A 24,936-nucleotide genomic window follows, 5' to 3' on the forward strand; every position below is an offset into this window, starting at 1 on the left:
CACACACACACATGCACTGACTGACAAAGACAGACACATGCTGCCACATGCACACAGATGTCGACAGGCAGATCTATTTATACCGGTGCTACAGTAAATCTATCCGCTCACTTGTCTATTTTCTCTGGCTTTGCCCATGCAGCACTGAATACCTGCTCAGCCTAAAGACGAGTAGGAGAGGAGAGGAGAGGAGAGGAGAGGAGAGGAGAGGAGAGGAGAGGAGACGAGAGGAGAGGAGAGGAGAGGAGAGGAAAGGAGAGGCTGGGGGAGACAGGAGGAGACGAGGCATTTCCTCGTCCTCCTTGGCCTTTACCTCTCCATGTCTTCCACACAACTGCTGGCCTGACTGCTGAGAACCACTGTGCAACAAATTCCAGGAAAATAAGAACTTGTGTCAACTTGTGCAGCTCAAACTAATACAGGCCACCCCCCTTTCTACAGCATAAATACCTCAAAACAACACCACTCTTTTTTTTTTTGCGACAAAAGGAATTGAAAGAATCTAATCAAGGCAGAGGCGCATAAAGAATCCAGTCTGGTGAAAATTATCCCCGAGGTGAAAACCTTACACTTCAGACAGTGTGTGAAATACTCCTCGGGAACTTCTGGAGGAAAGCCAGAAAGGAAAAGTGACATAAGATGTGATTAAAATGATTCTGTTAATGTTTAAATTTAAATGTTGTAATTCGTTTTAACAGGTTGAAAACTCGGTGTCGTATTTAGTTTTGGTTTGAATAATAGGTTTTGTCAGGATTGGGCCACATTCAAAGTACAAAGTAACAAATACACTCACTGTTACACAAAAACATGTATGAAAGGGGAAATATGTACATATGTCTCGGTCTTTTATGAGGATCTTTATTTTATAAAATCTATATTTTTTAGCTCCTGAAATATAAAAATGGTTGCAAAGTGCAGTGTCTCATCACTTCATGTCTCATACGGGTCAGGTCCTGCAAACAGAAACAGAAAGTTGAACAAAAACCTGAATGAATACAAAAAGAACAAGGAAATCTATAGCATGAAATGACAAACCCCATTTAAATATATGACAACGGATGAATTCTGTGACATTTGCTCCACAAAATGTGTTGAATTGTGTATCTGTCATTGATTTGTGTCCTTATTACCACATTTGTTATAGGAATGTATTTATGACCGTCTCCCATTGGCTACATTAGGTGTCTTTTTCCACTAAATCTAGTCAATCTGACACAGGCATCACCTCACAGACAATAAGCACAGAGTGACTTGAGTGTAATTTTATTCAAGGAGAAGGACAAAGGTCACAGCAACACAACTGCATGAGATCATGAGCTGTAAGGTCGCCTCGGGCCGTGTGTCATTATGATAAAAGCTGCAGCGACGATAATAAACTGAAACCCAAGTCATCAAGATTGGAAAAAGATTTATTGTTCTGCCAGAATAAAAAAAAAAAATGATATTGCTCAATCCACATCGCTAATGATAAAATGTACATTACTCATCTGGGTGTTACTGGTATATTTACTTTATAGGACTTCTGTGCTGTCTAACTGCAAAATATGAAAATTGGGGCATTTTTCGTATACAAACGTTCATCTCTGCTGAAAAGTGGGTGAAGATAAAATCACAATAGTCTATAAATGTGCAGAACCTTAAGAGGACAAAGTGACTGCTGACACAAACAGTCGGATAACAAAGTGGACACAGCAGAATAACGGTCCACGATAAAGGTGGTGATTTCATTTTGGCCCGAACAAGGATACTGTGGGAAGATCAGGCAAATCCGCAACATGACACATAACCAACGAGATGATTCTGAATCCTCAAGGGTAAAATATAATCCTGTCCCTGAACGCTCACCCGAAACACAAACAGCAAGATGAATGCAAGCGATGCAGTATTATAGTTCAGTATATGTCGCTGTACATCGTCTGGTAATAAAACTCTCGTGTAAATGAGATGACATGATAGGTTTATGGGGGAAAAAACACTCCCCCCTGGAAATCAACCACAGATAAAAAAAGATCTTGTCTGCCTCGCCCAGAGACAGAGAGTCACGGAGCCGTGTGCTTTTAATAACCAACACAATGCAGTTTAACGTCAGACAGCAACTTACAGATATATATATATATATATATTTAAAAGGAACTGTCCACTGAAGGGTACGGTGATAACTGGCCTACCTGCACAGACGCATGGTCAATGGACTGCATTTGTATAGCACTTCTCTAGACTGTGAACCACTCAAAGTGCTTTACAATGTGCGTCTCACTCACCCACTCACACACACACTCATTCAAGGACACTTCAACACGCTCAACACAATCAAACCGGGAACCTTCCGATTGCTATAGACGACCACACGTGGACACACACAACACACACACACACACACACACACACCTATCGAATGAGAGCCAACATCCAAAGTGCATTATTACATCAGCCCTGTATGTCATAACAGATAAACAAAAAACACATCATATACATTTTTCTCGATTACCGAACATCTTGTCAACACAGGTTTTTCTCCTTTGGTGAACAAGGAACAGCCGACTCCCAAAAAAAAAGGTTTTATTGCCAAACAATTACTGAGGAAGTCCATGGCAGCCGTCACATGCAAAGTGCTTCTGAGAGAGAGATGGAGGTGAGTAGTCTTGTCATCATATCTATATATAAATAACAGTCTTTGCTGACAGGCCGAGTCCACACCTGCAAAAACCAAAAGTGTTGACACTATTCTTCAAATTGGATAATGTGATACCGTTTCCCTTTGTTTGGTGCATTTTTTTTTTGTTTTTATGTAGTAGCAGAAAGAAAGTCAAGACCAGCATCTTTCCTTTTTTGGGGTTTGGTGTTGCTATAGTTACATTGACTGTAACTGAGACACTGCTTCTGTACTATCAACAGTTTGCAAGATTTTTTGGAATGATAAAATACGGAGTTGCAGCTACACTGGTGGTGAACAGGCAGAAATCAATGATCTGTTACTTTTCTGGGATGCTACAGCATAGACTAATAGATACCAGTACGTGCACGACTTTTTAAAACCATGGTACTAACTGTTTTCATAGGGAAATGCACAATTAAATGAGGCGGATCAATGACACGCTGGTTGAACTTGTGGAAGGAGGAGAAGGCAGCTGATCATGTCTAGTTCCTCCTTTCATCGACCTTCCTCTTTCATTTAGATGGAAAACACATATTTTCACATTCTTTGGTCCTTTTTCATAAACAAGAAAAATAAAAAATAGGTAGTTCTGAAAAGAAACGTTTCTTTATTTGACTTCTTGTTGTCCATCTTTCCATTGGTGCCGTGTGGTTGTGTTGACCTTCTGCACCTTCCAGCAGCTCATGTCTTTCTGGAAGTCAAACACTATCTGAAAGTTAATTTTGGGGGCATTTTCTGATTGAAACTGGTGCAAAAAACCCAAATCCTTCTTTCACACTGTAGCCAAACTAAAGCACGCACCTCAAAAAGTAACAGAAGTCACTATAATTAACTACGTCTGACAACTCTCAAACCTCAGTTCATCAGTGGCAGAGACTGAGCTCTTTCCGGACCAGGCACTTCTTGCACTGGACCACGCAACACCAGTGGAAACGACACAGGCAGTTCTCCTCAAACACCACTGTCTCCTCCCGGTAGCCGCGCTCGCAGCACAGCAGGTCACAGCCGCTGATGTCCATGGCCGTGCTGTTGCACATGCGGCCTCGTGTCCCCAGCGAGCCTGTTTTCCGATTCGCCAGGCAGAAATCGGGCGACTCGTCTGAGTAGATCAGGTCCTGCTTGTCCGGCGGCTTTATGTTCTGGCCCACGGGAATCAGGGTCTTGCCGTCGTTGCCTCCCATCACCTTGGAGGCCCCGTTGAAGCGCTCCAGCAGACGGTCGCCTACTTCGCGGAAATGAGGCATCTTTTTCCAGCACGTGCGCAAGGTGCAGGAGCCCGACAGTCCGTGGCATTTGCACTCTGTCCGCATGTAGAGCTTCACCGCCTGGGAAGGAAAAGGGTGGAGGGGGAGCACGGGTGAGGGGATTTGCGTGGGGGAGAGGTGACGGAGGGGGGGGCAAACAGGTGGAAATAAAGAATGGAGAGAGAGAGAGAGAGAGAGAGGGTTGATCAAACTGAAAAAAACAGGGGCAAAGACCCTTTTAACCTCGTACCCTCAAGTGAAGAAGAACTGTTCTTGACAAATGGGTCCTAAAGAAGTAATTTATTAGTATGTTTTTATGATACATCACAGACAAAGCCACCGGATCACACGCACACACACACACACACACACACACACACACACACACACACACACACACACACACACACACACACACACACACACACACACGTGCACACACTCAAACACACACTGATAGATAGGTAAGATAAAAGCAGACGCTATTCAGAAGGAATTTAACTCCACAACCCCCCCTCTCCCTCCACGTTGCCTCTGGCCTTCCTACATCTAACAAGCCTTGACAACAGATCATTCACTTATACTGCACATAATTAACCCATCACACACGCTCACACGCACACACGCACACACATATACACACACACACACACACCTGCCCATGCACCCACACACAGACACACACATATTTGCAAAGTGTGCGTACAAGTAGACGTGCATGCATGGACGATCTCCCAAATCCTCCTCTCTCTCTCTCTCTCTTCCTCTCTACCTGCCTTTGACCCCGACTCAAGTGAACTTTATAACTCGGTGTTTCGCTCGTACGTCTGTCAACATTTCTGCAGGTGGCTGCAGCGAGCTTGACATCAACAAAACACTCACAGCCAAAACCAAATGGGATCTTGGAGCAAAAACTATAAATTTTCGGCGCAAACACGATAATTAACTTAATCTGAGTTGCTACTTTATCCCCCCCATTCTTTCGGTAGCTTGTCGTGCCTATAACTCATCCAGGGTTCGAACGAGCTACAAAGAGGAACTTTAAACTTGAACAGGGGCTTTGGAAACATTAGAAGCTACCTGCCTCGGAGGCTTGAAAACAAAATGTGTGGCACGCTCTTGTTTTTGTGTTTCAGAAACCTGATTCTTGTCAGAATATCGGCTTACGGCGCTACACAGATCTGGCCGGGAGCGATGTCTTTCTCTTTCTTGCATGTTTGTGGAATGAAAAGTATTCCAGAGGGCACGCAGCCGCTCTGGTGCTAATATGAAGGGAAACATCAGCCCTGGGTTGAGCACAGTTGTAGTGGAATGAATAGTTTTAATGCTGTTACATTAATGTTTATGATGAATTTATTCTTAACTCGACCAATTCAAAATATTAATGCAAAAGAAAAACAGACACACTCTGGAATTCCTTTCTCTTACCAGCCGCCCGGCCTCATTGTTGTGCAGGTCAATGAGCGTCCGGATGTCGCTCTTGCCTCTCCTCCTCTTGGCGTCCATAAACTGTTTTGACTTTTCATAACCAAACTCCACATCATCTCCGCAGCCCCCCCATTCCCACTTGACTCCATCACCAGGGGCGGAGGAGGAGGAGGAGGAGGAGGACGAGGGCGAGAGCGGCCTCGGCGGGGCCCTGTTCCTGGTGGCCTCACAGCCGCACTGCAGGAGGTCGCCCATGCTGCAGGCCTGGGTCACGGCGTGGGTCACCCCGGCCGCCGTTATGGCATAAACAAAGGCTGTCTCCCGGATATCTGCAGTGAGAGAGACATATAAGAGAAGGGTTTAATCTTTAACAAATATAATTACTTAAGTGATACACCTGCATTGGAAGTTAAAACAGGCCGGAGCCAAAATTCAAAACTGAGGATTGGAACCAGCTTTCACTCATTTAATAACTTCATCATTTCAGTTAATGCACTTCATTAAAATTGCAGGTCAAAAACTTGAAAACATTCAACATCCTCATTATGACACAGTGACAGTACATCTCCATGATACATACGCACACATTTCACCACATCACACCCAGACATCTGTTGACTTTTTTCACTGACACATGGGGGGGTGTTTGTATTTGATCATCCCGCGTGTCCTCCACAATCAATCGAGGGATAACAACTAGGAAAAAGAGAGAGCGGCCCCGAGTGCAAGAAGCTTGTTTCCATCCATCTATTCATCCAGGCATGTGTCCCACCATCCAGCCCGTCAATATCTCAGCTACATGGAACAGGATAAAAGCACCTTTGTCTCACTCCTGGTCCATTACTGCAATCTCAAGCGTCACTGGATTTGTAGTGCTGAGAGGATGGCTAATTCTCTCTCTCTCATGCACAAACACACACACACACACACATGCAGTCTCACACTCGTACACTCATATACACACCACAGCTGCTGGTTTATTTTGGGCACCGAGCTTAACCCTCCTGGCAAAAGGCACGTCCTGCCACAACTGCAAATTGATCATCTGTCCTCGCCGGTGGCTTCAGCACGGCTCTCAGCCTCAGCTCAACACATCTTTGTTCTCAGTTATAGCTGCTATTGTCATTCGCTTGACAGAAGGAAAAAAAGAAATAATCTAAAAGAGACCTGCTGGGCTGAAACAAGAGAACGCCCTCCATCATTTTCTTTTTAACAAGGATGCGCTCAGGAGTGGCATTCTAATGAATTCACTTTGCTGTCGTTACTGTTTGTGTTACTGTCACCACAAACTTTCTTGATGAAAAATCTTTAAGACAGTAGATCTATGAGAAATCTAAAAACTTCCAGAGTCTTAAAATCTTTTTAAACCTCTGTGTTTAGTCACTTGGATTAAATTTTACGTTGCTCTAACAACTGAAGATGATTTCCCCTTTGACTCAACACTGTCCTGCTGCCATGAAAGAGCCGGCCTGTACAACAAGTGGCCTGCAGTCTGGAAACGGCCCTTTTGGAAATTTCTATCGCCCGCAAGACTATGGTCTGCTAATCAGGCTGATATGTGTGTTGAATAATAAAACTACAACATCTCTGAGCAGCCTCGTTTTATCTGCTCCTGTTCCTTATTCGCCTGCGGACCCCCTTTAGCTGCTTAGTTCCCCACTGGCTGATTACCCATATCTTTCTGGATGGAAAGCTCTGTCTGAGCTACTTCAATTCAATGAATCCTTTTTCACTATAATCATCTTGTTTTATATATTTGTGGGTGTGGCGCTGTCACAAAAAACACTTGAGTATTTTGGGGTGGAATGTGACATTTTGCACATCTGCATCAGTCCTTCATCATAGAATTCCTACTATTTGTACAGACTGATGGCTGCTGGAATTGATCATAATAATGCATATCACTAGTTTATACCATGTAGTAATATATCTACTGATATAAGAATTCTTTGTTGACAGTAGTTGACTAATATTCTGTGTGGCACCAGAACCCCCAGTGATTTTACGATTTGGCCCACTTGCTATTAAAGTTGAATAACTCTATCCTAGAACATTGAGTGCATGCTGCTGTAAATAGTCCCTCAAAACGCACCATTTTATTCCTGTTTGAATAACACTTGCTAAAAACTGGATATTACTGAGCCTTTTTAAAAGAGGAGACGTGCAATTGAGTGTGACATGTTTAAAGATTTGCATCTTAAGCAGACAAAGACAAAAAGAAGACATAAAACAAATGTATTAGGGCGAGTGAAGAGTGAAGAACAGCCACTTATTCAGCCAGTGTGTGTGTGTGTGTGTGTGTGTGTGTGTGTGTGTGTGTGTGTGTGTGTGTGTGTGTATGTGTGTGTGTGTGTGTGTGGAGACTGAGCAGAGGACTTTTTTTTCTAAAGAGCTGGAAGGCGGTGAGCGTGCAGTCACCACCGTCAACACTGCCAACTCCATATCGCATGATTCAGAGAATGGGATTCATTAGGAATGGTAACACACACGCACGCACACACACACACACACATGCACGCACACACACACACACACACACACACACACACACACACACACACACACACACACACACAGAGGGGATGGCGTGCGACAAAACCTGCACACCCCAGCACGCCGCGATATCAATACCAGCTGTGCACCCCAACACCCAGAGATGTCTCTAATGCAGGCAAATTTGTGCAAGTTTGTGTGCGTGCATGTGAATTGGAATGTGCGTTTGAGAAGAACTGGTTTATGTAGATATCAAACATTTATGACATTTCACAAATACTCCGTTTGTTTAATGTTTTTTATCTTGTGGTTTACGTTTGTTTAGGTTTGGCTCTGACTGATGCCAGGCTAAACTGTGTAAGTGACTCTCTACAACCGTGTGTGTGTGTGTGTGTGTGTGTCTGTACTTATTCTCATATCACGGTGGGGACTTTGAAGTGACACTAATCATGGTGTTACTTTGGAGACACAATTTGGGTCTCCATGGGTTGTGCTCTTTTAGGGACTTAAGTCAATGATGTGTGTGTGTGTGTTTGTGTGTGTGTGTGTGTGTGTGTGTGTGTGTGTGTGTGTGTGTGTGTGTGTGTGTGTGTGTGTGTGTGTGTGTGTGTGTGTGTGTGTCTGTGTGTACGCGCACAGGCCCAAAAAGACCACACCTCTCTGCTGCTGCCGCTGCTCAGCAGAAAAGATTTTCAGTAGGAGCGACCCACTGGAACCGAGATGTGTCACCTTTAAAACATCCCTGGAGTTATTCAGAGACACGTGTGTAAAACATCAGCACACAAGTCATTATTAGAACAATGTGGTGATAATAACATAAGCTGTGTCCAAACAAGCCGGGAGCCTCTCCAGATGTCCTCAGATGAACTGGTGCGACACAGCATTTCATAAAGGAGACCTGCATGAGGGAAGTGTCACTTGACATATATTTAATTTTTTTTTCCCCCTGCTGACTTGGAGCAAAAATAAGATCCTAGGAGAAGTGAACAGAGAAAGACGACAGAACCAAACCAACAGAGCAGAGGGTTAAAAAAGAGAGACAGAGAAAATCAAAAGTATTGTTATGTGTAAAAGAAGCAAGATCAAAAATCTGATGATTTAAATGCCCTGTTTCATATTTTCCTCGGAGACATGAATTCCAAGTAAATTCTCTGCCACGGCCGGTGTCTGGGCCTGTCTATGTCTGCTTCCAATTCCAGAAGGCCCTTCTGCAAGAATTAGCACATACTCTTTTAATGGTTTGACTTTTAGGCCAAGATACGAGGGAGGTCTGGTTCATCTGCCGACACCCGCAGCGACCGATGATCACATCAGGTGCTGTCTAGTCAAATTCCCAAGTCAAGAGACAAGGGGGGCAGTTTAATCTCAGGTGTAGAAATCCACAAACTGCAATATTAATAGATTGATTTTACTGAATATGATCTGTCTTTTTGTGCATTAGAAACATAAATCTATTTGCATTCACATGTATTAAGTCACCTGTTACCTGCATGGGGAAGAGGTTGTGGCGATCTGGGATTGGTTCCAGCCCCCCTGACCCTCAAAGGATAAAAGTTATGAAAGCAACTGCTCACAAATGGGACTAAAACAAACAGAGTTCTACAGAAAGTGATGCACAGGTGTTGAAACCAGCCCATGGTAGCTCCCTTATCTCACCGCTACCAAAACACAACATCCTGTCATTTATTGTTTTATGTATTTAGACTCGATCAGCACTTTATGTGCAACACCCCCGGTGTGCTTGCCAGGTTTGGCATGCTTCCATTATCAGGTATGGGAGACTCACCTATTCACACTGTCAATCACACAGTGGGCTATAGTAGTTCCTCTCCATTTCTTATAATTGCCAGTTACATATAGAACAGGAAAACACAATGTGTGTGAAGCTGTAAACATGTGTATACATGTCTATATACATGTGTGTCTACCTTTGATCAACATTACAGAGAAATCTCTGAAGTTTATGATTAATAACTGGTTTAATTAATGTGCAACCATTGTACGGCCCAGAGCGAAAGTTCTTGTTAATTCAACAGCAGTGCGGTGTTACACACACACACACGAGCAGACACACACACAGACACACACACACACATTCATACACACAATCTCACTTTCAAAAGAAAAGCCGCAGCATCCCTTATGTGATTACCAGCATTGCTGTATGCTGGCTGGCTCGCACTGCCAGGCATGACTGCTCCAGGCTGTGTGTGTTATTTAAACAGAGCAGAGATCAAGCAGAAGATGATAATAGCTACCACTTAATGACAAGAAACCACAAATTCAACTGTGTTTCGGAGCCAACTGTGCCTGAAAGGTTCATGTCCAGAGGAGGGAACATTTTGATTCTGAGGCATAATAAGTTGTCTTCCTTGTGTCGACATGTTCATTCATTCACACATGTGAGTTTCAGAATGTTGTGAAATCCTCTAAAACCCCTATTATACCAACACACACGCAGACACACACGTAGACACACACGTGTATCTACGTGTGTGTCTGTGTGTGTTTGTGTGTGTGTGTGTGTTTATTTGCCATGCAGGTGGATAGAAATATATATATATATATATATATACATATAATGTATCCATTATCATGTTCGTCATCCAAAACAAAAAAATGAAATACTCGGACACACACAATCACACACACTTATACACACACTTATACACACACTTATGCACACACAGATATGGTGAGAGTGAAGACATATGAGGTGGGAAATGTGTGTATGTGTGTGTGTGTGTGTGTGTGTGTGTGTGTGTGTTTGTTTTGCATGTGGCTAGATAAACAATATATCCATTATCATGTTAATCATCCAAAACAAGGAATGTGATACAGGCACATGCATAAACACACACACATTTGTGCACACAAAGTCACATACACATGATAGTCTTCACACACACACACACACACACACACACACACACACACACACACACACACACACACACACACACACACACACACACACACACACACACACACACACACACACACACACACACACACACACACACACACATGCTTGTTAGCTGTACAGTCATAAAAAACGGAATCACTTGTACTTATCTTCTTCCTCAACTGACAAGCTACAGTACACAGTCTGTTCCTCAGTCAGACACACACGTTGACACACAGCAGTGCACCCGCGCCACACAGCGAGTCCCATCTTCTGGGGGAACACGCGGCACAACACAAGTGCAGCCAGGTTTATGTTTGAATAATGGCTGAAAATTGCCTGATAGCCTGGAGATATTTCTCCAGAGTGGAGACAGAAAAAAAGGTGGTGCAGCCAGTGTTGGTTGTTCTCCAGACCCAAACACCCTGTGGCTTTGTTTTCACCGCGGAGTTCGGAGGCGTGTGTCACTGAATAACCCCGTCCCCAGTGCACAATGAAACATCCTGTGTCTGCCCGCCACCCGCATGGACACACAGATGGATAATCAGACAGCGGACTGCATCTGTTCTCGTCAGGATTGTCTCATTGCTCCACAAAGAAAAGCTTTTGTCGTCAGAATAATTGTCTATAATCACATAAAACCCCAAACAGAGGTCAATGAGGTTAAGTAAAGCACTTAAAGAGAGAGTCCATTAAACACAAAGGCACTTTAATTTGTGACGTTTACTGGTAGTTCATGATAAACAGGCATTAAGAGCAGATCCAGGTAATTGAGGACAAGACTTCAAAACAGAGAGGCACTTTGGCCTCCCGTGTAGACAGGCTGGAATTTATGATTAATTGCTAGTCTGTCTCCTACTGGTAGATTCTTGCCCTCCTTCCCTCTGTCTCACTCTTCCCCTCTTTCTCAATCTATCTTTCTGTCTTCATTCTTTTTTCTCTCCTTTGTTTCTCTGCCCGAGACACTGGCAACACTGGTACAGTCATGAATTCAGATGAGATAAGAGACAAAACAACATGCATTTAAAACATGTCAGCTTCAGCTACATGAGTTACCGACAAACGTAGACCTACTGTCGAAATCCCCAAAAGATGCTCAGGTCTCAGGGTTTGATTGCAGGGACCCGATTTTTGTCTTTGTCCCAACGAAAAGCAATAATCTTACCACCTCGCTAATGTTAAACGTCATCGGTGCAATGCACTGATATATTTGAAAAAGTAATATATTGCTAAGTTGACCACCACCTGATATATCATTTTTCTCCTTTTCATGGATCTGAACGTGTCGTGTTAAAAGGCTGCGGCTGGTCAATCCGAGGGGAAGCAGCATGTTTTGGATGATCACCCATTAAAGATAATTCAGGGATCTTGGATTCAGGGGCTAGCTCCAAGTTATAGACATGTGCGGATGCGTGTGGAAACTCCACCTTCTTCCGCCTCAATCAGTTCAATCAGTTTCCTCTCTCCTCTTGTTACAGTTATTTTACTATTGTTAAGTTAAGCTTTCAGGGATGGTGCTGCGGTAACAAGGTCCCACCAATACACGTCTCAGCAGTCAATGATGTTTCATTAAATTTTGATAGCATCAAATGACTGAAACCATCCTTGAAAAAAAAACGTATACTTTGACTTTTTAGTTTGGCTTATGTCCCATCCACTAGCATGGAGGAGGCAGGGTTGATAACCTACACTGCGGCCAGCCACCAGGGGGCCTTTGAGACACTTTGGCTTCACTAATCAGAAATGTATCCATTCGGTTTAGTAACAATTGTTTGAAGTACACACACATCGGCATAGAAACCACACTGCCAACTAGTGTCTAGGTGGGGTAATTGCAGAACGAACCAATTGTATAAATGCTCACGATAGTGGAGGCTACTCGCGTAAGCTCTAAATACCCAGTTTTAGAACTTAGCAGTATGTGATCTGTGAACTAGAAGTTCTTCAAGACCCAAGTTCCTGGGTTGTGCCAACTTTGGCCCGAGGGCAGAACACCAAGTCTCCCCTGTGCTTCCTGACTATGGTCCGGCCGGTTAGCCTGGGTAGGTCGACAACAGGGAGATTGGAAAATACAAGGTTCTGCATTGTCACTGGAGTGTGTCACCATCACTTATAAAGTGATTTTTAGAGTTGTATGGTTGTTGCTCTGCTTGTCTGAGTGTTTTACTTCCATATGGAAACTTGGAATCTTGTTTGCCTGCGTTGAAGTCGAGAATCCATCACAAATCTTCAAAAATGTTTTTTTCAATACTTTGTTGTGGCCTTATTAAGACTTATTGAGTTATAATATTAGTTATTGCCTGTTTGTTGACTAAACACACATGAAAGTCCTCTGTATTACCACTCCAACAGGACACAGGCAGTTCTCTATGAATCTAATCATATGAGAGAAAATCCAACACAGTAATTGCAAAAGACCCAGCGCTGACCCAGCATCAGTTATATTACAGACTTCAAAGAGCGGCAGGAAGATGTCAGGAGATCTTAGGAGAGATGTTAAGATGTTAGTTGATCATTTCAAGCGTGCCCGATCTGATGAAGACGAGAGTCAGTCAAGTGTGAATACGTCTGGTCTGAAATACAACAGCTGCCCTTGTCTGTTGAGCTGCCATTAGACAGGGATCTGACCTCAAGTTGACGTAAGGCCGCCGGCTGCGGTCATGAGGTCATGGGTTCAGATCCTTCGGCAGTCGCAGTTGGAAAAATGAGGACATGACAATTTTTATTTGAATGCGTTTTTTATGCATGGGCTCAAAATCATGTGAAATAGTTTTGGTCGAACTGGTGGAGAGAGCAATGATGGTTATGGGAATTCATTTCTCTTCCATCAGATCAGATCGGATCGTTTAGATCGGCGGTCAGAAATCTGAGAGTCACATGCTGTGGTTTTCACTTTTTCACCGAATCCAAAAAACCAATGTGACTTGTTGAAAGGAATATTTTGGGATATGCTAGTTTTTCCACCTCTATTAACTAGTTACTCTTTTTAATTTCTTTTTAAATTATTGTTTTTTTGAATGCCCTGTATATTTTATGTAATGCACATTTGCACAATTGCCTTGTTGTTGAAATGTGATATACAAATAAACTTGTACACATATATATTAATATGCTGCAAAACCACAGATCAGCATATTTCTTGAGATATAATATGTTAATTAATGAGTTTTATAGGTGCTAGTTTGTGTTTCCTTTTGGACAGAACCACGAGCTGCTTCCACGTTTGCACTCTTTCCTCTAAACAAGCGAACAAGTTGGTGGCTGCAGCTTTATACTGAAGGGATGGACGAGCAAGAAACACAAGGAGCAAAGCGCAGATAGGAAAGGGAACGACACAAAGCTTTCATAGCATCAAGACTGCATTCGTCATTTACTCACCTTGCTGCAGTATTTTGCCGAAGTATTTGTTGTGGCTCGTGCAGTTCCACCGGCGGTACCTGAACTGGTACTGGCACTCCCGCACGCCGAGCCTGGCCCCCTTGGCCACCTCGCTGACGATCTCCGGCTGAGTCTGGCACAGCTCGGCCTGCTTTCCCGCCAGACGCTTCGCCTTCCTGCAGATACTGTTGGGGTCCATCACCAGCGGACTGCCCACCGCCCTACCAAAGCATAAACAATGTAAAACGAAGGGAAGAGAACAATTGTAGAGTGAAAAACGATAACTCGAGCAACACCTGTTCAAACCAAAATCGCACAGTAAACAATGTGGCCGCGCTCATCAGCAGCCGCAAACCAACATTTTTCTGTTTTTTCCCCCTGTGGCTGCTGTGCCTGCCAACTCTTCCCACCACATCTCAGCGACAATGTGCTCCTGGAACAGGAACATGGGAGACAAGGGAGCAGAGTTTCCCAGAGGCATCTCCTCACATCCTCCGTCACATTCACAGACTTGGAAGAAGTGTGTGGTCCTCACAGAGTTGGAAGGCACACAGTTGGAAGCCTCTTAGCCGACAGGCCGTTTACAGTCGATCTTGACGTTAAGTTGATTTTGGTAAACCAGAGGGCCGACTTTCTAGATTCCACATGATACAGCTCCTCTGGAGATTTTTGCCGAAGTTAAGAACCTCACTGCTGAAACCACACAACCGGGCCTCCTTATGGACTTCCCAGATTAAACCCATCGCAATGAAAAGTATACATATTATATTACAGTAAATCAGTATTTAATTGCGTAGCAAGATAAATCAAGCCTGCCTCGTGTACTTCAAATATTTAAAACATAAAAAATACATGTACGCATATCTTGCATTTGATCGATACAGACTGCGGACCTCCTCAGCAGCTTTGACAGATGAGTGTATATAATAAAGATAAATAGTTTATTCAAACTCTTAACGGGAAAGAGAGGCTTGGCTTGACCACTTTGAAGCGACGCCACTGTGGCCCGTTTAGTGTCATAATGTGAGAGGTTTACAATATGCCTTCATTTCCATTCTTTCCGTAACAAACAGCCATTTGTCAAGTCTGTAATTAGGTAGTTATGCGCGTTCAACTTTCCTCACACCCTTTTTTTTTTTATTTGCTCCGTCACATCTGCTGAGAATCAGCGACTTTTAGGCCATAACTGATCCACAACTTTAAGTGGAATTGGAGTCTGAGGGGAACGCAGAGCGAGAGAAAGCCAGAGCGAGAGAAAGCCAGAGCCCCATAGGTTCTCATTCAGCCTTGTGTCTGTTAATCCCACTCGCTGGTGTCTTTCAACTGCTTCGAGAGCTTGTTTTAAGAAGCAGAACAAACACTCCTGTGCGTCCCCTCTCCTGCACGGGGCTCCGACACCGAGCACACACATGCACGTTCATCCTCGCACACTCCATCCCTGTGTTTTGGAAGTTTCGAAACAATCTATTTTTATTGTAATTAGCCTATTTATATGGAAGACTCACATGCCAGCAAATGATTGAATGGAAACATAATTCATAGGGAATCTTGCGTCAGTCTCTTCGCCAGTAACAGCACGGAAAGTATTACCCAGAAGCAAACAAACACTGTTGCCCACCAGAGTTTACGTAAATGACAATGGAAGAGAGCGTAGATTACAGTTATGGTTTCCTTGTAATCCGTTTTGATAATTCCACTTGTCTGAAGGAGTGGAGCTTCCTAATTCCACATAATCAGCCTTGATAGCTGGTGTTTAGTGTGTATAATCTTCAAATTATCTTAAAAATATTAAACGTACTTGGTCATTGTGCTTTATCCACACTCCAAGGAAACCCACTGTTTCCAGGATAAATGACAGTGTATTGACAACATTGCTATGGAAACAATGTTGTATTCTCAATACAGGTGTTCTCTCTCTCTCTCTCTCTCTCTCTCTTTCACTCTCTCTCTCTCTGTGTGTGTGTGTGTGTGTGTGTGTGTGTGTGTGTGTGTGTGTGTGTGTGTGTGTGTGTGTGTGTGTGTGTGTGTGTGTGTGTGTGTGTGTGTGTGTGTGGTTCAGGTCTTACTCATGTTGTGGGGACCTAAATTAGTTTACATGGGGACTTGTCTTCAAAAAATATAGGCAGATAGGAGGAAATTAATATAAGTAAGTGTTAAGTGTGTAACCATGGAGACATGACTGTATGTGTGGGGTGTGTGTGTGTATATGTGTGAAGGGGGGTGTAGTCACACAGATAATTAGATCATACAGACAGTCTGTACCTGTTGATTAGCAGGTACACGCACAATACTTAGCAAAACACACTCCCTCTCAACAACCACTTATTATCTACCCATTTCCATCAGGAAGTGTCTGGGTATACATACGCATGTGTGTGCGTAAGTGTGTGGGTGTGTGTGTTAGAGAGAGAGATCGAGGGAAAGTAAAACTGATGTCAACGCATGCAAGTGTCATTTCTATGTAGTCTTCAAATTTTATGGACGTGAGAAAGAGAATCGCCTTGTATCTGCGGTTCTGTATGTGTGTGTGTGTGTGTGTGTGTGTGTGTGTGTGTGTGTGTGTGTGTGTGTGTGTGTGTGTGTGTGTGTGTGTGTCTGTGCGTGTGTATCTGCCAGCGGCATCTCTGGGAAGCCAGCTCTGTCAGCAGCTCACAAAAGCCAGCCTGGCTGTTTTATAATGGGAGGTGTAGAGTTGTAAAACTAGTGAACGTACAGGATGGAGTTTTGTTCGGAGACCCGTGTTGCTGTCTGAAAGTGAGAGGCGGAGACAATTATCACAAAAGAAAAATACTCCTCAGTGAACTGGTGACAGAGACCCAGTGAGACTGCAGCTGGTGGAAAAGCAGATGTACCAGTAACTGTACAAGTTTAGAAATGAGGCACAGTGAGGATGGGAATGGGAATGTGGGCGTGAAGCTGAAAGCAAAGTGAACTCGGGTGGAAAAGCATATCGCTGGATATATACCCAAAAATGGGGGGCATCCATTGGATGATGGGATGAGTGAAGGTGCCGCTGCATTCTTGCCCTTGTTTGGAGAGAGAGACATGTGAGGTACACTGATAGAGCAGAATCATTTGTCATGGATTCAAAACTGTGTGTTGTAGTGTTTCCAACATGCTGCATATTCTCCAACTTTCTTTTAAAATACCATCGTTCAGTCAGGACCATCTAAGTATTTTTGTACCATTCTTTAACTTATTTGTTCTGTTTTTTGTTGTTATTGTTGTTTTTGTTTATGCATATTTCTATGTAAGTACACTGAGAGAAATTTAAAACCAGATTAAATATACCTGTAAATAAAGATAATAAAGGCGATTCTAATTCTGATCCTGAAAAACTGCTGCTGGGAGAAGTTGTAAACTGTGTGCAACTTCTTCTTCTTCTGCAGTCCCCGTGAAAGTGAAACTACTTTAATGTGCACTGACCCTATTGTATCATATACAGATCAATGTGACAGTCTTATAGTTCAAATAATTAGATATAGATGCTTCACGTTCAAACTACTTGCACACGCACACACAATCTTGCATGCACACACTTCTCCGAGCAGGTGCATTAGCTACAGCGCAGGCCTGCACACAGATAAAGGCTCACATCCACTTGTGCGAGAAGGAACTTCAAAGTCAGACAGTAATCAGATCCTTCCCATGTGAGGTGGCACTGTTCCTCAGCCCGTCATGTATGGTACAGATAACAGATAATGCACCAACGAGGATGTGCAGGCAGTGATTTTATCAGGAGGTTTAAGGAAACATTTCTCTCGGGTGAAAAGTTTTTGGTAATGATAAAGTGCGAACGTAGAGATAGAGGTTCGTGCAGTCAGAGATAAAAGACGACTGATATCAGCTGTTATCACCCGCAACAACTTAACAGCTTCTCCAATCGAGAACTACTTTACCTTGTGGTTCCTCTTAATTGCTTAAAAAAAGTAAACACGATCTTATCGGTTTGGTTTCACAATTGTTTAAAGAGGTCGTTCATAACACACTGGAGCTGGAAAATGGAGAAAACAAGCGGTTTCAAATTAATATGTTATAAATAGACGCCTTATTCTGTGTTTTCTGGGCCCAGAGGTGGGTCAGAAAGAGATTAAACACTGGTGCGCGACCTCAGGTTTCATAAAGGATCTCACGGCACCATAGATAAAGTGCTGTACTGTACGGGACCCTTCTTTTTTTTCACTCCGCCCACGAATGAGTGAATTTCATCCCTCCTTAATCCCTCAAGTATGCCGGAGATGAAGACAGTCACGACAAGCGCGAGTCTGAGACGCCAGCGTGCGAGAGAGAAAAAGAAAAAGGATCAAATGGAGACAGCTCGGGAGAGATGGAGAAAAAATGAGTGGGTGGGGGGAGGTTTGACTGTGCGATAGGGAGAAATAATGAGATACAAAGAGATAAGCAAGGTGATGATGAAATGGGGAAGAAAATAAAAACATATGTAAAATGTGTCTCCACTGCCAAACTCATTTCGGAGATGGATGGGAACAAATTTAGGATCCTTGCCACGCGGCGTCCCTGTGCGGAGAGCGTGGGGGGGTCAGAGTGTCATCAACAACAGCTCCTCTGTTTCCCTGACCCCGCAGCCCAGGACACGTTGATCACTTTCAAACATGTCCTGTTGTGTTTCGTCGTGTAGAACAAGGGGGTTTAAGTGCAATGGAATTCTGTTGCAATAAAACATTTCACAACTCATAATTCGCAGCGCACCCAATTTAAACAGTGGCAATAAAGTGTGACCTGCAGGAAACCGACGCTAAACCAATTTCACATAAGAAAACCATCCAGAGTTTGTTCCGTTGTAATAACAGCGACACACCCAACGGCACTGGCGGCCAAAAGATGAAAACTGTTTTATATCAACAGACGTGTGCATGTGACAAGGAGGGGTTTGAAAGGTGCAGGGATGAGCTCAGCACTCGATATGTAATGTGGAGAAAACGAGTTGTTATGAAGGCTGGTGTGAGGGAAAACAGTAGCCTGCATCGTACATGGAACTGAATACTTAGTAACTTAGTTACTGAAGCAAAGGGGGGGAGTTGCAACCTGTCGTTTTTATCTAAAGTTTTTGATTTTATTTTAAATGTACAATATTTAACTTTGGCCGCGAGGGGTCCCTCAATTGGAATAGACCCGGTGTGATGATGTCATGAAGGAGTGTGGGATCATGGGAGTTGTTGTCTTTAACACCATTGCCAATGAAAATCTAAAGGGGGTTCACACAGATTAGCTAATAATATTTAAGTTTCATTCACGTTACGAACCATTGCAAGTGACCAGTACAAACAGTGGAGGGAGAAAACAGCCGACTGACTAAGTAGCTAGCAATGTTAAGCAGAGACAATCAAAGCCAACGGTAAAGAGGATATGATGCAAATAAAAGGCAAACCAAAAAGAAACTTCCTGTTACCTTGAATAAAATTGTGGATAATGTAAGTATGCAAGTCATTAAAATATATGCACTTAGGCATTTTAAGTAATTTTTTGTGAAGAATTGATTTCATATTTTATCTTTAAGATGAACTTACAAACATTATTTAAAAGTTTAGAAAGTTGTGGTACATAAGCTACTGAAAGAGATTTCTGATTTACCCCTGATCTGATCTGATTGACCTCACCACCTCCGGAGAGAGTCACAACGGAAGTAGCAGAAACCAGTGAACACTTGCAACAGTCCTCTCCAGGCTCTTCAGGCTCAGAGATGCTTGCTACTGCCTTTAGCGCTGATGTCTGTCAGTAAGTTTGTCAGTAAGTTTGTAAAAGTTGAAAGATGTAGATTAGATTAAGGTTGTCGTGCCAATGACAGGAAATTGAAGGGTCATTTTCGCTGTTGGGTATTTTTTATATCAATACAACAAAAATATATGTGGCCGTACATTTTTACTAAATGTTTTGTGTACCATGGACAAAAAAAACTATTTCAGCTGGAACTAAATCAAGCATGAGCCTTTGGAATTAATCATTTGTCCTGTTGTTTGATGGGAATCTTTGCTTACTCACTGTTGAAGGCCGCATTACAAATGAGAACAGGTAAAACAAAACTGAAAGTTTCTGATTTATTTTGAATTACATGAGCCATAAGAAAAACAGGAAAAGACTCAAAACTCCAGACAGCAGCAGCAATACTTTACGTAGAAATCCTCCAGGACCATAATATTGAAAGTTATCATAAAGCCATGTTACTTTGCCAGTTCTTCCTTTATATGAGATATTTCTTTGATTATTTCTTGCTCTCTGCCCTGTATATATTTGGCACAGTAATTATTTGTAGCGTCAATGTCTACAAAGTTGCACGATTGCACAAAATACACACATACACACACAAACACATTTAATTTAGTTCCCTACCTGGTGCCAAACCCACATCGTTGCCATTTAATCTTTATCTGTGCCCATCTCCCTGGACCTGATTAAACATCTAGCTTTTCAGACTCGGAGTGGAGCGGACAAGATAAGATCTGTTACAGCGAAACCCTCCTCTGGTGATGATGGCAGTGAGCGTGTGCGTGTGTACATATACGTTTCCCTCCGTGTGCGACTGAACGTGTGCTTCTTTTTTTTAAAACATCTCTGAGTGCATGTTGAACAGATTAACCAGCATCCATGGATCAAGATGTATTTGTACTGACATACACATAAACACACAAAGGAGCGAACTTCAGCACACAGACACACTGGGTTTGTGTGTGCGTGTGTGTGTGTGTGTGTGCACCTGTGGGCCTGTGACACGCTCCAGACAGGCTGTGTGCCAAACTGGGGCTCTGTGACACACACACACACACACACACACACATACACAAAGTGCGGTTGGCCCTGCTAAGCACTGCAGTCAAAACCAGTATAAGAGAGCAAAGGCATTCCTCACTCCTCGGAGTCTGTGCTCTCTGCTCTCAGGCCAAATGATTAGAGCGCTCTAATCAGCAGAGGCTCTGAAAGGACAGCTATCTCCCCGCATTTCATCTCTTCCACTTTCTGCCCCTCTCTCTCTCTCTTCCTTCAGCGACAACCTATCTGCAGTGATAGGTATTTTCCCTCAAAAGACAAGTAGGACTAAAGACAGGCAGAGATAGAGACATTCAAGAGGAGCGAGCATGAGACTGAGGAGGAGAGATGTACGCTGGTATGTCCAGCAGCTTTCAACAGAGAGCATCATTGTCCTGGCAGACATGGGAGCAACCCGCAGGTGTGGGTGCTGTTGTGTGTGCGTGAGAGAGCGCGCGCGCGTGGATGTGTGCGCTTGGGTGTCTGGGCGAGCGAGCGGGTATAAGCCAGCAAGTGAGTGAGTGAAAGAAGATGAGCACGTATGCCAATGGGGATAAAAAAGAAAGTCGATGATTTCTGAATCTCTTCATGCATCGTAAAAATAAAAGTCCTGTAGTGTGTGCTGCCAAAGCAATAGGGATATTACAGAATGGGAATTGTTCTCTCAAATAAGCTCATATACAAGTTAAGCTCCATAAACTATGAAAAAGTAAAATTTTATTTACCCTCTTTTCTGATTGTTCTTATTCTATATGAATATAAAAAGCTAATCAAGGTATAAGGTTCATACAAATTCAGTGCTTTACATTTATTGTATTTATTTTGAACATTTGTTATTAAAGATCCCTTTTTTTTTTCACTTACATGCTTTTATGGAAATGTTTTAAAATGAAAAACCGAACCTGTTGTTTTTTTTTATCATAAATTATAATTTCAGTTGGTTTAAACTCTATCAGCACAACACGACAGGGTTTTTAACAGATTTAGTCAAATTGAATGAGTGTTTGACGGCAGGGTAATAAAACAGTGATCCCTCTGGGGAAAGAGTTTTTCCCTCTCTCCCTCCACAGCCGGGTGGAAGCACAACTCAGCAACAGATCATCGCCCTCTGGTTAATTTGATTTAGTTCGTCCATTTGAAAATGCTTCTTCTTCTCCCCGTTGGCTCATCGTCCACACTGCTCCTAGTGTTTTTCACAACACATACAGGATCCTCGTAAAAAAAAAATGCTCTCCGGTGCGGATACATCTGAAAACAACTGCCTTGCATTTTTTGGGTGGACGGGAAAAACAAGTTTTTGGACAGTGATGACATAACAGACAGGCAGTAACGTTAACTGACCCATCAGTAATTTCTCGTTTTAAAGGTCAATATGCATAATCTCACAGTACAATCATTGTCTGGTATCCATGAGAATTTATTCAACGACTTTGCAATAACCAAATTGGGATGTGATCAGTGTTGGAGTTTGTAGCATTTTTAAGCCGAGATCACACAAAGAGAGAGGATCAACCAGCGGAGACTCAGCAGAGTAACCAGGCTGTGTGTCCCTCTCTCAAACAGATGTGGAGAGACATCATCTGAAGCTGCCAGTTCATCTCCCAGTCATACAAGGACGCACTGTAGAGTCGACTGTGACACTGCATCCCACATTGACCTTGACTGGGCTGCGAATGAACAGTGGGAGGATTCGCCGGGGGAAAAAAAACAAAGCTTCACATTCAAACACTGCCACTTTGCAGAAAAAGTGTGTGTGCGCGTGCGTGTGTGCGGTGTGTGTGTGTGTGTGTGTGTGTGTGTGTGTAAGGGAGAGAGAGAGAGAGAAAGAGAGAGAAAGATGAGGACAGAAACACTGGATGTTGTCTAATGAAACACTGCACATGAGACAACGAAAGCACTTCACAGACAGACAGACAGACAGACAGACAGACAGACAGACAGAGACCCACATGTTATCAGCAGATCTGCATGGGCTGTCTGTCTGTCTGTCTGTCTGTCTGTCTGTCCGACTGTCACACACACCTTGCGGAGCTGAGCCTATATGGATTGTTTTATGATGACATATCCACTGCGCCTAGAGGGCCACCTGACATTCCTCACTCTGAACCCCCCCCCCCCACCCCACACACACACACACACACACACACACACACACACACACACACACACACACACACACACACCATCAACACCATCTCCCTCTCCTCTCCGTATTACTGCAGGCGATGAGCAGCAGACACCTCTCTCTCTCTCTCTCTCCCTTCTCTCCTCTGTGTTTCTCTGTCTCCTCTGTCCTATTTCAGGCTGTTCTTCCAACACCTTACCCCTCATAATGATGCAGCATAATAATGAACTGCTTCACACTGCAATTACACCCACATCCTCCAATCCAACTGTGACCTGTGGGGGAATATTTCAATGGCATCCATGGGTCCAGGCCTCTTGCATTTTGTTATCAATTATGAGTTAATTATAGGTTAAAGGAATGTTTACAATTTGTTTAACTATTTAATTCAATATTAGGGGGGAAATATTAATAGTATTAGTATTATTTAGGTGAAAAACCGTAGCTGTGAATAGAAAACATGATTACGCACCATGTTTACGCGCAGGAATGAAATAAAACTAAGTGGTCTGAGATCATTTAAAAATCCAAGTTTGACAGGAGAGCCTCAACACACGTGGTGAACATGCGGGACACTTACCACCACAGTCCGATGATGTTGACCGGACAGAGCAGGATGAAGAACAGGGCCAGCTGGATCCGCGATAGGCGAATAACAGTCATGTTGAGCGCTGCAAATCCTCAATGAGATTCCCCAGCAAAAAGTTTGAAGTGACTCAGCTCAGCCAACAGAGAGTTGGGTCACATCTGAATTACATAGGAGGCTCTTGTTTTGCGGCGGTACGACTCAGCAAAATGTCACTGGAAGCGCAAACAAGGTTCATCATCCAACTTCTCGTCTGTCCGGCGCATCTTAACGCGCAGCAAAGTCGGCGAGGAGGCTGCAGAAGAGACGTCCACTTTCAAAAGGTGTGGTTAACCTCCTCATTGTCGTTGTGCTGTAATCTGTCGCGGTATTTTACATGTTTCCACCGGCGGTCAGAGGAGGAGAGAGAGAAGTGCCAAAGCAGGAAAGTTCTTTGAGTACGAAAAAAGCGCACGGAACGACTCTGGCTGTGAGGACACCCGGACCCTCTTCTCTGTTTTTAAACAATGAAATTACATAAAAGACTAAGAAGAAGAGCACCGATGCTTCCCAAATACATACAAGAAACCGTGGTGTGTGTGTGGTGCTGTTGGATTTTGCTCCTTCTCTGCGCACTCCGAAGTGACGCACGGATGAACTTTGCTGGAGAGGCGGTCTGCGGTGCGCGCCGGCTGCAGGTAGGTGTCTGCAGTGTGCCACCAGTCTGTGGGCCGATGTGTTTTCTTTGGATGATAATGGGAGGGAAAAAATGCGCTCCTCTTCCTCTTCCACCTTGGTGTGACGTCGCTCCGGGCGCAGCGAAATCCTCGCTGTCACTCATGAGGGGAGAGAGAGAAAGAAACCGCAATTAGCTGCAGGAGGACCCGGCGCAGAGCTGAGAGCAGAGAGAGGGTAAACACACACACACACACACACACACACACACACACACACACACACACACACACACACACAGAGAGAGAGAGAGAGAGAGAGAGAGAGAGAGAGAGAGAGAGAGAGAGAGAGAGAGAGAGAGAGAGAGAGAGAGAGAGAGAGAGAGAGAGACTGTGCCATACAGTGTTTATGGTGGACCCGAAATAAGAGCTTATGGAATGAGGTGATGTCAGTACAGGTGTGGTAGCAGCTCTCTGATACCGTGTTTGTGCCAAGAGACTGGCACGATCTGACGACTCCATCTGGATGGGAGGTTTCATCATGTCACATTGTTTTCTAACGCACCGTTTATACGCATTGCTACAAAGTGAAAACTGTTGTTCCTTTACGCACAACAAAATTGCAAAAGTTTACCAGCTGCACCCCAGAGAATTAACTTAAAAAGTGTGTGTGTTTGTGTGTTTGTGTGTGTGCGTGTGGACTTTT

General features: G+C 43.6%; 1 protein-coding gene across 1 annotated transcript; it reads right to left on the reverse strand.

Annotated features, from left to right (window-relative positions):
• Positions 1 to 1,391: 1,391 nt before the first annotated feature.
• Positions 1,392 to 24,460, reverse strand: wnt6b (wingless-type MMTV integration site family, member 6b). Its single transcript, XM_035175090.2, has 4 exons — positions 23,572 to 24,460; positions 14,105 to 14,325; positions 5,329 to 5,657; positions 1,392 to 3,981 (listed from the first exon to the last, which is right to left on the reverse strand). The coding sequence occupies exons 1-4, from the start codon at positions 23,652 to 23,654 to the stop codon at positions 3,520 to 3,522; spliced, it is 1,095 nt and encodes a 364-aa protein (XP_035030981.2). The 5' UTR covers positions 23,655 to 24,460; the 3' UTR covers positions 1,392 to 3,519.
• Positions 24,461 to 24,936: the final 476 nt, after the last annotated feature.

This window comes from Hippoglossus stenolepis, chromosome 13 (assembly GCF_022539355.2).
Source record: "Hippoglossus stenolepis isolate QCI-W04-F060 chromosome 13, HSTE1.2, whole genome shotgun sequence".
Classification (NCBI taxonomy): Eukaryota; Metazoa; Chordata; class Actinopteri; order Pleuronectiformes; family Pleuronectidae; genus Hippoglossus; species Hippoglossus stenolepis.